General features: G+C 46.4%; 1 protein-coding gene across 1 annotated transcript; it reads right to left on the bottom strand.

Annotated features, from left to right (window-relative positions):
- Nucleotides 1-979: 979 nt before the first annotated feature.
- Nucleotides 980-4,392, bottom strand: LOC307093679 (putative membrane protein C3orf80 homolog). Its single transcript, XM_079761952.1, has one exon. It carries the CDS (start codon nucleotides 3,992-3,994, stop codon nucleotides 3,251-3,253), a length of 744 nt encoding a protein of 247 aa, XP_079618078.1. The 5' UTR covers nucleotides 3,995-4,392; the 3' UTR covers nucleotides 980-3,250.
- Between the last annotated feature and the right edge of the window lie 10,080 nt (nucleotides 4,393-14,472).

Here is a 14,472-nt window from a genome sequence, read left to right as displayed (position 1 = left end):
TTCCTTAATATTCCCTTTGGCCTTTACAATTGAATCTTGTTTTCCTTATATAGCACACCTCATGCCATTTGGCACAATTGCCAATGAATGCCATTTTCCATGGTTGAAGCACACTCACATTTGCAGAATGCGGCAATTAATGGCTTCTTAAAACTATCATTCTATCTTCAAGATGACATTTTCCTCTTGGTTATGATATTGAATGCCAATAACAAATTGCTTTGAAGCAACTGGTGATATATATATGTGATTTAGAAAATCAATCATGTTCTCTCACATTCCAGATGGACTCTTACCATATCCAGGACCATTATTTCCCTTCTCATGAGAAGTCAGTGGAAATAAAATACGCTTGAAATGTTTTCATCTGTGAATTACTTTGATAATTGAAAGCCAGGAGCAAAGGCTTAGTTAATACTGGAGAACTGATACTCTCAGGTGGTTTTGGTTAAAATGTGTACATATGTAGCAAGCAGCCTTGCAAAAATTATCAGTCACACACTTCCCTCCACAGTATAACACACACACACACACACATACACACACACACACACACACACAAGAGAATAAGTAGTTTCTACACTAGTAACTATTTTCTACATTTCTATTTTCTACTGGTCCTATGTAATAAATAACTTCCAGGTGAAATCTGTAAAACTGAACACCCAGATACTGACCTTAGCACTTTAAAAATGTTTCTATCCAGGTATTCTAGCACTGTGAACACATACATTCTGTGTGTATTAACATGATATATTCCATATATGTGTATTACCATGAGACATGTTGATAATACACTAATAAAAATAGTTCTTGAGATTTTTTTCCCTACAAAATTATGCCTGAACAAATTGTGTCTGGTAAATCAATGAAATGCAAAATCAAACAAACCAGAAAACCCCCACAAAGTGGAGTTGAATTCATTTTTATTCAACTGGGGGATGTGAATAGAAGCTTGTGTGATGTACAGGGGAAAAACAAATGGAAAATTTGTAATTTTAAAAACCAGGAGAACCTCATTACATGATTGGTATTACATTATAGACATTCTGAATTTTTTAGGGAAAGAAGCGTTCCATAGTTCACACAGGGAAATATACTTGATCCAGATTATAAGTGTGTTTTTAATAAGGTTTTGCTGTAAAGTTCAAGATGTTAGTAGCAACAACATATAGGATATACCTTATATGCTGATACTTGGATGTTTATGTTGACGTTTCAGATATGGGTGAATTTTAGGAAGTGTCTAAAACAGTGTAATCTCAAAGGATAAATCATTTAAAAGAATATGGCAAGTTTCCAGTTTGATTGGTGGGTAGTATTGATAGTCACATGTAACTAAAATTTACACTGTTTGAGAAACATAAATATATGTGATTATTCAATATAACATGATTTCATTAAATCATGTACCATTCTCAATAGATATTGTCTCAGCTCCTGATGCTTTTGCCAATTCCCAGCTTAAAACTGCTTTTAGATGACAAAGATACACATTTCACATTTTAATACAACACCATACAGTCACACATCTGATAAAATTTGCACAGAGAAAGATTTTAATGTTTTTCTGTTTTAATACACTTCAGAGGATATTAAGGAGAGGGTCATTAGCTTTTGAAAGTTTAGAGTAAACCATCCTCTTCTAAAACAATTCAGATATTTTAAGATTTCGCAGGATTGTCAGACTTTTTCAATCCTAAGAACATTTGTTTCTAGGTACACACAGGTGTGAGGTCCATGTATGTAATCTTTCTTAATGTTAATACTCATCCTTCCTCAAGCAGAGAAACCTCTTTTGCTTTCCTTCTTTTCTTTTCATGATAATCATAAGCACTAGTAATTATATGGCATATCAGATGTATATTGTACATAGACAATATGTATATGTACATTAACATAATGCATTTTAATATCTTACCATTTGCTTAAAGGACATTTTATAGAATGGTAGAACTGATACAATGACACTTTTTTTCCCCCTTAAGAAAGGTTGACTGAATCCTTCTATAGCACATTACTGCACAATTATGGCTTTAAACAAGAGTTACAAGTCACAATAAGTTCTTATGCTTTGTATCATGTTGTGGGATGTATTCCAAATGGAAAATGGAGGGGAAAGTGCATGGTATCGTGCTTCATGGTATGGCATATATGTATCATATAACTATGTAGTAAATGATACAATGAAGACTTAAGACTACATAATGTATAGTTATTATAAAAGTTATATATTATGCCACAGTACTAAAAATAAAATTTATTCTTCTCAAATAGCGAAAATAAGGTATCCTTCATGTTGTCACAAGTTTCCTCATTCGCTCATGCCTCCTTTTTCCCCGTTGTAAATGAAACAATGTCCAACATTTTGTTAAACAATAATTGAGAGTGTGGGCCATTTCTGGGCCATTAAGGCCTATAAAAGATGATCAAACAATTATCTTGCCATTAATTGCAGAAATACCATCCTGATAACGTTCAATACATGGTAAAAATATAAAAATAAAAGACATATAAATATAGTCTCAGTTATTGAAAAATCAAAGTCCAACTGTACTTTCTTACAGATAGTGGTCTTGGATATACGTAATTCCTGTATCTTAAATTAGGTACAGCAACTAACAGGCGATCACGGGTATTCCCCCACCAAACTGTGAGCCATCAGCTGTGACCATGCTTGGCCAGGAAGACAGGCAAGGGTTTGGGGTTCTTCTCAAGGGAGGCATTGGGTCACACCCTACCTGCTCTTTCCCGGCTGCGGGCTCCAGCCTCGGCTCGCCCCACACCGCTCCTCGCCCTCCACCCATCCTGGGAGACGGCGACCTGTCCTGGAGAGAGGGACAGGAGTGGACCTCCGTCCCTGCCCCCTCGTCCCTAATGGATGCTGCCCTTCTCCGGACGCACTAAAGGGCTCACGGGTTCTCCGATTCGGGAAGCAGGCACTTCCGAGTGAACCCAAGCTGAAGGCGGGGACCGTCCTTCGAAGTTGCGCTCTGGCCTGGTCCGCTGCGGTGGCCCCGCCGCGCGCGCCTACCGTTTCCTTGAACCGAACGAAACGCGGGGAAACTCAAGATCGAGAGAAAGAGTGTGACCCCAATCCAGTCGCCTGGCGACCGGGCGATTAGCCCGGGGTGGCAGGCGAGGTCCGAGGCAGTTGTTGGCGGCCACGGCCATCCCAGCTGCGCGTCCCTCCCGCAGCCCCCAGCCCAGTTCGGTCCTCGTGGTCCTCGAGGGGCCCCGTCCCGGGCGCTCAGATGAGCGGGAAGCGGCCCTCGCCGCCGTCGGGCTCCCCGGTGCCGCCACTTCGAGGGCGGCCGAGCACCGACACGGGCAGCACGACCTCCCCGGGGCCGAGCTGCTGCAGCCGCATGGACTCCTCGTAGGTGGGCAGGTACTTGACCTCCTCGTAGCTGGGCAGCTGCAGGAAGGCGGGCGCGACTAAGCGCAGCTCGTGCTCGGAGGCGCAGGAGGGGACCAAGAACCCGCCGCCTCCCCGGCCCCGACCGCCGCCGCCACTGTCCAGCAGCGAGTCCTGGGAGCCGGCGGCGGCCTCATCCCGCAGCAGCGCGGGCGAGTCGTCGTCGTCGGGCGGCCCCGCGGCTCCCGGCGGCCCGGCGCCCCCAGGCGGCCCCGGCCGCGCCTGCCCGGGCCGCGCCTGCCCGCGCGGGTACCTGCGGGGACTGGGGCAGATGATGCGCTGCAGAAAGTAGCCGATGGCGAAGAGGACGAGCAGGATGAGCAGCCCGGAGAGCTTGCGCACGAACCAGCCCACGTTGTCGAGGAAGGCGTGCAGCGGCAGCTTGCAGCAGCGCACGGCCGTGGCGTTGGCCGCGTCGCAGCAGCGCTCCCGCTCGCCGCACGCCAGCTCCGCGCAGCCCCCGCCGCCCCGCGAGGGCGCCACCAGCGCCAGCGCCAGCAGCAGCAGCAGCGGCAGCAGCGGTGGCGGCGCCGGCGCCACCGAAAGGCCCTCGGCCATGACCCCGGGGCCCCACATGGCCGGCGCAGACCGTCGCTCAAGTCCGAGACCGGGGTTTGGGGAATCCGTCCGTCCGCGTACCCGCCGGCCCCTCCCCGGGCGCTCGGATCGGGCCCCGCGCGCCGCTCCCGCGCCGCCGCTCCCTGCGGCCGGAGAGTCCTCACTTGGCCACGCTCGGGCGGGAGGAGGAGCCCGGGGCGCGCCGGGGCTGCGGGAGGCGGCCGCTCCTCGCCGCCGGAGCCGCTCCCTGAGCTGCTGACCTTAAACCCGCGCGCCCAGCCGCGGGGGCCAGGCGCAGGGCGCCCGGAGCCGCCCAAGATGGCAGCAGCCGCCCGCGCGGGGCCGCCGCGGGCATCCCGGCCCGGCCCGCGGCGCTCTCCCGAGTCCTCCCGGGCGCCCTCGGGGGCTGGAAGGGTTAACGCGCCGAGCTCAGCCCCGGAGCGCCCCGATCTGCATTAATTCAGCCGTCGCGCCCTCCCCTCCAGACGGGCGGGGGCGCTTCCTCGCGTAGGTGTCTCCGTTTTAAGTGATTGGATTTCCCCAGGAATGTTATTTAAATGGACTTGCGCCTGGGATTCGCTTACCCATCCTTTTTTTGTGTGTGTGATCTTTCTGATTAAAAATGGATGATGGCCATTAATGACTAGCGCGGCCCCGCAGCCGTCCCAGAGCTTGGGGGGCAGGGGTGGGGGACCTCTGGATGGTTCTGCTTTCGGGCAGATCCAAGGGCCAGGGTAGTTGTCACCCCCCCCCCCCCCCCCCCCAGGAGACCTCCTGAACTGATCAAAGAACTCCCCGGAGAGGCTCGGGTCGCAGGCACCTCGGAAGTTTCCTCCGAGGGGCAGGGGAGTCCTCTGCCAAGGTGACCCGAGTTGGCCAAGGAGCGGGGGGGGGGGGGGGGGGGGCGCCTATTTCCCCAGCGGCTCTTCCAGCAACCCCACACCAACCCCCCACCCGCTACTGCACCCGAGGCACAGAGCGGGGATTTGGTTTGGGGTAGGAGGAGGCCTCTCTCCCCGCGTAAATAACACCCCTGCGAAATATCAAAGGGGAGATGTAAGTGGTTGGCAACGTTCCTGAACATTGATCTGCGTCTGAAGGGTCTTTTTTTTTTCAAGGTTATTCTTATCTGCGAGGCTTGCCCTTAAAAGGAGAGTCTGTGCTCCCGCCGAGCACGTGGGGGCAGAGTACCTTTCCCGGAGCCTCCACCCGCTGCGGGAGCCCCTCAGGGCCCGGGGCAGGGAGGGCAGTGAGGCGGGCACATCTGCTGGGGGGTGGCCTCACGCAGCCCCTGAGAGCCACGCGGCGGGCAAGCTGGAGCTCGCACGGTGATTAAGGCAGACGGAGACAGACCATCATCCTTGTAGGATTAGAGTTTATTCATGCCTCCAACCCCCTTAAGTACTAGGACCCTTATAGAGAAACCAAACAGGAAATTCCACAGTCACAGAGGGAAAAAGTTTTTTGTTTTTTTTTAAAAAGGCAAAGGAAAAATATAGACATAAGATTCAACTGTAGGTCGGATAAAAGTAAAGATTTCCCTTAGAGAAAGTCACACTGTGCCTCCCTAATAATCTTATGGACCAAGGCGAGGGGTGGTGGTTTGCCTCGGCTGAATGGGAACATTTAAGATATTTCTGCTGTTGGGAACCTTACTTTGCCTCACATTCCCAAACAATCCGTTCTCCTCGCGGAGAAACTCCTCGGCGTCTCAGACAAGATAACTTCGTGTGCAGCTCAGCCAATGAGCGCAGGTCCTTCTTGCTAAGCTGCCCAAAGCCATTTCTCTGTGCCATGGCCTGTTTCTCTGTAGGGAGGCTCGACTTTTTGTGTAATGCCTGATTAACAAGCGTTTTCAAACCGGGGTAAGATAACGGGATGGAAATGATTCATTTTACAACGAGGAAAATGGTGTTATTCTTTCATTCACCCATCCTTCTGCCAAATTTACACTAAACATTTTCTATTCCTGGGGTGAAGACTCCCCAGGAGGGGAGGTTTGTACTCCCCGCTGCTGCTGAATGGAGTCAAGGAGAGATTCCAGAGAGGGAGGCAAAGGGCACTTTCTTCCCTGACCCTGACTTGTTCTTACTTTCCCAAAGGAAAAAAGAAAGTTAATGAGTTTCAAACAATCCCAAGGATGAAGGCAGTGCATAGCCTGAGATGGGCTTTAAAGTATAAAGTTGAAAATTATATATAAAGACCTCTTTTGGGTTTTTATTATCTGACCCTTTAGGGTTTCTGCCAGTAGTAGTGGGAACAATGGCAAAATAAAGGGGGAGTTGCATGGTTGATGATACGTAGGGGAAAAGGGCCCTACTCGCTGTTATTTTGAAATTACTAAGCAGCATTTAAACGGTCTCATTTCTGTCTGCCTTTAAGGATTAGCATTTGTTTGTAGACTATTAGGACACAGAACAACATAGATCTTATATAAAACAAAACCTTGGCAGAGTTATCTAAAAACAGAGAAAAGGATGAGGTCTTCAAAATAAGTATGGAAAGGATTTTTATTTGATTTTTTCCTTTCCTTCCAAATTGATAGCCCCAAAGCATCATCCATTAAGGGCCCACTACAGAAACCGGCGCCTCTTTATTTCTCCTCTGATCTCTCAGTCTCACTTAATTCATTTTTATTTGTAACGTAACTTACTGTGCACAATCTTTTGAAGGAAGGAAAAGAAACCTTATAGCTTTAAAAGCCCCAGAAAGACATGATCTTCATTACTCAGCGTTCTTATTCTTTATATTTGTTTAATGCACGAGTGGGGTACACTTAGCTCCCAGAAAGTCATAAATTCAAGCTACTTGGTAAGGAGAATGGAATTTAATCATATGTTCCATAGAATAATTGGAAGATAAGAAAGATCACAATGTAAAAATAAAAAGAAACTTTATTTTTTTTAAAAAAAATATTGGCACCAAATAGTGCTTAAATACGTGTGTGTGAGGGAAAAACAGATGGGAGATGGGGACTGACTTTTATCCAAAAAGCATGGTGTCTTGGGAGCATAGCTCGGTAAAAATTAGAAACATTCACTGCTTTCTCTTGCTATAGTGCTTGAATAATATTTTTTGAAAATTTTATCTTCCTCCCTTATTTACACTCATATGAATGAATGCCTAATGAGCCACTTTTTAGAACAGAAGGAAGTAAATAGAATGTAACAAAACTGGCTGCTGTTTTACCTGAGCTGCCTGAGAGCTTGAGAAAGCCTGGGAGACCCCTCCATGCAACTTTCTGTTCTATCGCATGACACCTGGTCCAGAGGGAATTTCTGTCTGAGTTCCCCTGACTGTGAACTCGTGCCTTCAAGCCTGGGCAGCAATAGCTCTGCCCTTTTCGTGTCCCTTCTTCAAAATGTCTAAACACGGGCACTTGGGTCCTTGTAAACAAACAGGTCCATGAGAACCATCTAGTCCACGAGAACCCCTAATTCGGGGTGTGCAGCAGATCCCGTTACTACTAATTTGGTGTTAAAGTTGATCTATCCACCTCCTCATGTTAGGTTTCCTTTCATTTGCAATGTGTCCTCCCTGAGCAACAATAAATTAAGGGTGTTATTGTGACTAGCATATGTGTGCATAAATGTGCCTTACCCAGAAATGATTTGTGATCTGAAATCATCTTTTTAAAGTTCTTTTCAGATCGGATTTCTTTCCTCAGCCATTGAATGAATATTTAACGAAGGCCCACTCGGCGGAGCATTCTGCTCTCTTCTGGGGATACTATGAAACCAAACTGTTCCCTGTACTTGGGGGACACTAATCAGTCATGTTAATGACCCACTAATTCCTAACAATGATCAATGATTATAAAGAAGTGCCGGGTCGCCCGGCCTGCGTGGTTCAGTGGCTGAGCGTCGACCTATGAACCAGGAGGTCACGGTTCAATTCCCGGTCAGGGCACATGCCCAGGTAGTGGGCTCCATCCCCAGTGTGGAGTGTACGGGAGGCAGCCAATCCATGATTCTCTCTCATCATTGATGTTTCTATCTCTCTAACCCTCTCCCTTCCTCTCTGAAATCAACAAAAATATATTTTTTTAAAAAAAAGAAGAAGTGCAGGGTCCTCTGAGTTTTTACACTGGGTGTGATTTGGACAGCGGAGAGATGGGGGTGTCAGCTGGAAAGACCTCCCTGAGGAAGTGCTCCTTAAGAAAGGAGCAGGTGAAGAGGAAGGATCCAGGCAGAGGGAACGTCATGGAACAAGTCCCTGGGGTGGGAAGGCCCCTTGGGTGACATCTCTTATGTTTGGGGCAAAACCTGTGTCATTTCTACCTCAACCATTGGGACTCTCTCCTAGGTTAGCTGTAAGTAGAGTCAAGCCATCCCTGCTGTCGTTCTGTTTTAAACCAAACCTGGTTCTCTACAGGGCTCTGTCACCGGCTGTAGGTCATCGTTACCTCTGCGCTTGCTGAGTTTCCCCTTGGAGACAAGGAACGTGTCGACATCCTGTCTCTCCATCGCCACTCCCCTTCCTGGCAGTGGAGTTTGGATTTCCTTTCACCTCTATGAGTTGGCAGCTCGGTGACCAAAGGCCTCTTCCAGCCAAAGGCTTGAACTAGAGAAAAGTCAACGTGAGATGGTTTGTGTCTTTTGTTCAACGTAGGCACAAAAGGAAGCACTGTGGAACTCTTTCTCCCACGCGTGAAGTTAGAAACAAAAGGTTGAGTACTTTCAGGCCCATATTACTTTCGTAGTGTAATAAAATGTAGACATGACACTATGAAAATAATAGATGCGTTTGTATTTGGACTTTTCAGCTTTGCACAACACTACCGCATCCGTTGTCTTGTTTTCTCCTTACTGCGTTCCTGTGAGATGAGTTGAAGTTATAATCATCCCTTTCTCCAGCTGCAAAGAGGTCAAAACACCCGAGTCATGGCGCAAACGGGTGGCAGCACTGACACAGGAATCCAACCGAGGCTTGTGGGTCTGCGTCCAGCTAAGAGGGGTGGGCACGCACCTCACCCGCTCACTGACTGGGGCTGGGCCCAAGGGATCCTGCGGAGGAGGCACTTGGCTTCCCTCTGACAGTGTCTGATGCATTAAGAGGCCAATTAGAAGCAAAATGTCTGAGACTGGAGCTGGACTCTGTTCTAGACCATAAATACGAGATTTTTCTGAGGAAATAAAGCTCATATTTCTGTCACTTTGTGGCCACTGTCGGTAACCCATTAACAATGGCTTAGGTAATAATGTGTCAGGCCAACTATTTTTGTATGCATTTCTGCAAACAAAAAAAATAAATTTCCCTTCTTTGTTATATTCCATTCTTTATACATGAACTAAGCCATCTAATGCTCATCAATATTCTAAAGGTAGACGCTTGGAGAAATAAGGATATATTAGGGCCTGAGAAAAAGGAATGTACAATGTTATTTATCAGTGATTTCTATATTCGTGTTGCTTTGTAACAAGTTATCCGTTTATTCCGCCTGGCAGACTTTCTCTTTATTTCTGCAGATATGAAAACCAAACCATATACATTAGGAGACACATTTAGTGAGGCCAAGAAGATCTGAAATGAGAATTCCAGTTATATCAGTTGAATTAATTTTTTTCTCACTCATGCTTTTTAAAGGGTCAGATTGTTGTCATTAGAATGTATTTATTCGTCAGTAGGCTCACATTGGCAGGAAAACCATACAGCATGAAATTATTTCATAAGGTGAAATAATTTTATAAGGTGAAACATTTTTACACTCCATTGTTTAAACTTGAAACTCGTAATGTACTCTTTTCCTCCCTTTCGTTACAGGGAAAATGGATGGTTCACACCTTGCTCTGAGTGTTCCCTGGGCACCGGGTGGAGTGTGAGGAGCCTGTGCTTGCTCAGCATCTTGCCCATGACTTTATAGTCAAGGGCAGCGGTGGCGCTGAGCCAGCCATTAGTCCCGGAGCAGGGCGTGGTCCATCTACCCAGCATCCTACTTTTTTTTAAAATCCTCACCCGAGGATATTTTTCCATTGATTTTTAGAGAGAGTGGAAGAGAGAGGGGAAAACAGAGGGAAATCTCGACGTGAGAGAAACACATCGATTGGTTGCCTCCTGCACGAGCCCCGACCAGGACCCGACTGGTGAGGAGCCTGCAACCCAGGTAAGTGTCCTTGATCAGAATCAAACCCGGGACCCTTCGGTCCACAGGCCAATGTTCTATCCACTGAGCAACACTGGCTAGGGCTACCCAGCATCCTACTTTTAACATTAGATGACATGGGATACCTGTCTTCTAAGACACTTGCCTTAAAAGATTGTGAATATATGCATAACCCATAGACACAGACAACAATGTGGTGATGACCCGAGGGAAAGGGGCCTGGTGGCTGGGTGGAAGTGGGCAAAGGGAGGGGGCGGGGGGAATGGGGACATCTGTAATAACAATAAAAATAAAGTTAAAAAAAAATTATTTCCAAAGGTAAAAAAAGAAGATTGTGAATCTAGCCCAAATGTCCAAAATTTCCTTTAACTATTTTCATTGTAGATTTATTAACTCCTTTCTCCCTGCACCCCCGCTTCAGTAAAGGACTACCTGATACAGCTACCAACCCCCTGATTTAGAGAGTTCTTTCCTCCCCTCCCCTCCCCTCCCCTCCTCTCCCCTCCCCTCCCCTTCCCATCTTATTGGTCAAAACCACATAAAACACAACTTCAATGTCAACTCCTTTCCAAAATCTCATGCATCTCCAAGTCCACCTTCCCCAGATGGAAGTCATCTCTCTTCTTGGAATGCCCTTCACACCGTCTCCCATTTGTGGCGATTCTCACTTTCTACCTCATATTTCAGGTGGTTATGTTTACGTCTCAATCAGGGTTTCCAGAAATGAGCTCAGGGCAGTGGCTTTGTGTCTGTGCTTCTGCAGAGCAGCGGTTCTCCATCCCTCTGTGTACTGGCCCCCTTTTGACGACTTGGGGAGGCTCACTGAAGGGTTCCCCTGGACGCTTGGTACACCCCCACCCGCTGCTGTGTGGGTTATTTGCACGCATGTCCTCCCTGCCTGCCTGGGCTCTGTAAGAAACTCGTGAGGCCAAGCTCTCCCCTGTTCCTGCCAGCGTGCCAGCCTCTGTCGTCTGATTCGCGGTTGGTCAATCCGCTTGCCTCCTGCAGCCGTGAGTCCGGTCATGTCCGTGGGACAGGCCTCACCACACCCAGGTGGGCTCAGCTGGGACGAAAGGAGCTGCTCAGGGTTGGGAGCGCACCTTGAAGAGCTTGCAGGACTCCAGGACGCCAGGGCCGCCCGCTGCAGGGACCTCTGCCTCCCTCGGCGGCTGTGCGTGGTAAGTGCTGTGTGCACTTTATGGAATTGACTTACCCAAGTTTCCGGCTCCGTTTCTGTTTTCAACATGTCCTCTTCTCTTGAGTGAAAATTCCATGGTTTTGCAGAACGAGGCATTTGGTCTATGTATTCTTTTTTCAAGTATAAAGAGAACTTCCTCCTCGTTATAGTGACCAAGAACTTAGAGAACAAGCTAAATGAATAAAAGCTTCCTGAGGCCCATTTGCTCCAGCTACTGGAAGACAGAATTTTCGTATTTGTACTAGGAGTACTTGGGCATTTTATTTTAATATATATATATATATATATATATATATATATATATATATATATATATATATTTCAGAGGGGAAGGGAGAGCGAGAAAGGGATAAAAACATCAATGATGAGAGAGAATCTTTGGTTGGCTGTCTCCTGCAGGCCCGGCATGTGCCCTTGACCAGAATCAAACCCGGGACTCTTCAGTCCACAGGCTGAGGCTCTATCCACTGAGCCAAACCGGCTAGGGCAGGGTTTTGGTTTTTAGATCATTCTTCAACCTCTACAGCTCTGCCCTGTATCACAGGACAGCGGATCCTAGGTGGTGCATTTCCCAGTTCTCAGGCTTCTGGCTGGGTTCAGCAGTGGGGGAGTGGTCTGCAGGGGGTAACCCAGCCGCCAGGCTCCCATAAGAACACCTCCCCCTTCCCACGGTTGCTAATGTCCAGACTGCTTTCCCATCACCTGGGGGTTCTTAGCTCTTCCAGTGTACTCCGTTCCTTGTGTTTAATTTAATTCTCTTTGTTTTAGATACTCAGAGTGGTTTGTTTTTCTGGTTGGTCGTTGACACACTGCCCCCGAAACACCTTCTCCAGCTCTAGGGGCACAAAGATAACACATTATCCGGTTCCTCAACTTCTACAGATTGAAGGAAGCAGTGCTCCCCTCTCTGTTGCCTAAGACTAGTCCCATGTCTCCCACCCATCCACGTGGAAAAGTTGGCTTCAATCGCCAGTGACAGCAAACAGCGTTAGTATTGCCATATGAGCATGGATACACTCTCTGGGTCTGTATTTCTTCACCTGTAAAATGAAGGGTATAATAACACCTACCTCACAGAACTGTTGTATTAAATGAATGAATACATGTAAAGGACTGAGAGCACTGCTTGGCATAGTGGGAGTTCTGTATGTTTTAGCCATTATTCTTTAACCCCAAAGAGTGCATTATCTTTTCTTGCCTGTTAGTTTGATTCTGAAAATGGTAAGGTACAAAGCTAATTTGTTTTGGGGTTCTCATGACTTTATTAGATTTGTAACTTGTCTTTCCTGAATCAGCCAATGACAAATGGAACCCATTAACTTTGTAGAATTTAATATTTGGCCCTGAGCTTTGTCACTGGCAATGCTATCGAAATTAGTCCCATAAATTTGTTACTGCCTTTGGAAAATGGTTATAAGCATTTTGTCTCTTATGAAGTTCTCCCTTTTGAATGATTTCTTTTATAATTCAGTAAAAAAATAAATAAATAAAAATAAAAATTAAAAAAGCCTTATTTTCCTTATGAACCTGCTATAGGTTTTGTTTTTGTTTTGTTTTTATCACAGTAACTATGTAAATGACCATAAATCCCTTTTTTTTTTGCTTTGGTTGCTGGGGAACTCACAACTAAAGTTAAAGTTAATTATAATGTTTGTGCCAGCCCACCCTCCCCCATTTATGTTTCTTCTTTAATATGGCCTTGGTTTCCTAATTCAATTTCTTTTTGTTTACTTTTCTATTCATATTTTCCCATTTATAATAGTATAGCAGAGTCTTTGTGGAATAAGATGTGACATACGTAAATAGTACTAAATTTTGTAGGGATTTTTAGAGTATGTTGTGAATTTTCCATCATGTTATTCTGCATCATCAAATGTTTTTAGAAATTAATCTCAAGGTAAAAATTATAGTCTTAGGTAGCTCTATTTCTCAGCATGAACTGTCTTGGGAAGTTGAAGTGGTTTTGGTCACATGCCTCAGTCATCTTTATTTCAGAATCAATTACAGTAACCTTTACCAAAGTCTGATGGAGCATGAATTCTATGAGATGTTATTGTTATTTGGACAAAGGTTTTGTGGTCAACTGTTTAGGAAATGCTCAGTTATAGAAAATTTTCACTGCCATTTTTTTCTTAACTGAAACTCTAGTTAATACTTTGGGGAACTAGGGTTCTCCAATATTGTTGAATTTTCCATAGACTGGATTTTGTCTATATAATGTAGGCAAGTGCCACTTTTTCCACAAGAAAATCTGAAAGGGCTGTTCACCATAATTAAAAGCATTCCTTGGAATCAAGGAATCTTAAAGATTTCTTAATTTTAAAAAATTTATCTTATCCTATATAATAAAGCGGTGATATGCAAATTGACCATCACTCCAACACACAAGATGGCCGCCCCCATGTGCTCAAAGATGGCCACCCCCATGTGGACACAAGATGGCTGCCCCAAGATGGCTGGCAGGGGAGGGCACTTGTGGGTGATCAGGCCAGCAGGGAAGGGCTGTTGGGGGGGACCCAGGCCTGCAGGGGAGGGCAGTTGTGGGGGACCAGGCCTGCAGAGGAGGGCAGTTGCGGGGGGGACCAGGCCTGCAGGGGAGGGCAGTTGGGGGTGACCAGGCCAGCAGGGGAGCAGTTAGGTGTCAATCAGGCTGGCAGGGGAGTGGTTAGGGGGTGATCAGGCTGGCAGGCAGAAGCAGTTAGGGGCAATCAGGCAGGCAGGCAGGTGAGCGGTTGGGAGCCACCAGTCCTGGATTGTGGGATTGGGCCTAAACGGGCAGTTGGACATCCCTCGAGGGGTCCCAGATTGGAGAGGGTGCAGGCTGGGCTGAGGGACACACACCTCTTCCCCCCACCCACCCTTCCCCCCCTGTGCATGAATTTCGTGCACTGGGCCTCTAGTGTAATAATAAAAGTAGATTCTTTTAAAGTAAATGCACATTTTTTTTTTTTTGTACTGGGCCCTCACTGTTTTTGCTTAGAGTCTACTAGTCTGAACAGAAATATACAATCAATGACCATGTCACTAATGCGACATTTAAGCTGCTCAATATCATGGAGGCACAATTAGTTTTAGACACAGATTAAAAATGAATCTAAGAATAAAGTTAAAGGGATAAAGTTGTGAATATAAGAATTTTTTAATGACATGCTTAGGAAACTAAAGTAATTACTTTTGAGTGCTTTCCCATATATA

The sequence above is a fragment of the Cnephaeus nilssonii genome, assembly GCF_951640355.1.
Source record: "Cnephaeus nilssonii genome assembly, chromosome: 3".
NCBI classification, from domain to species: Eukaryota; Metazoa; Chordata; class Mammalia; order Chiroptera; family Vespertilionidae; genus Cnephaeus; species Cnephaeus nilssonii.
Note: the sequence above shows the minus strand (reverse complement) of the source record. Positions and strands in the feature narration are given on the sequence as shown.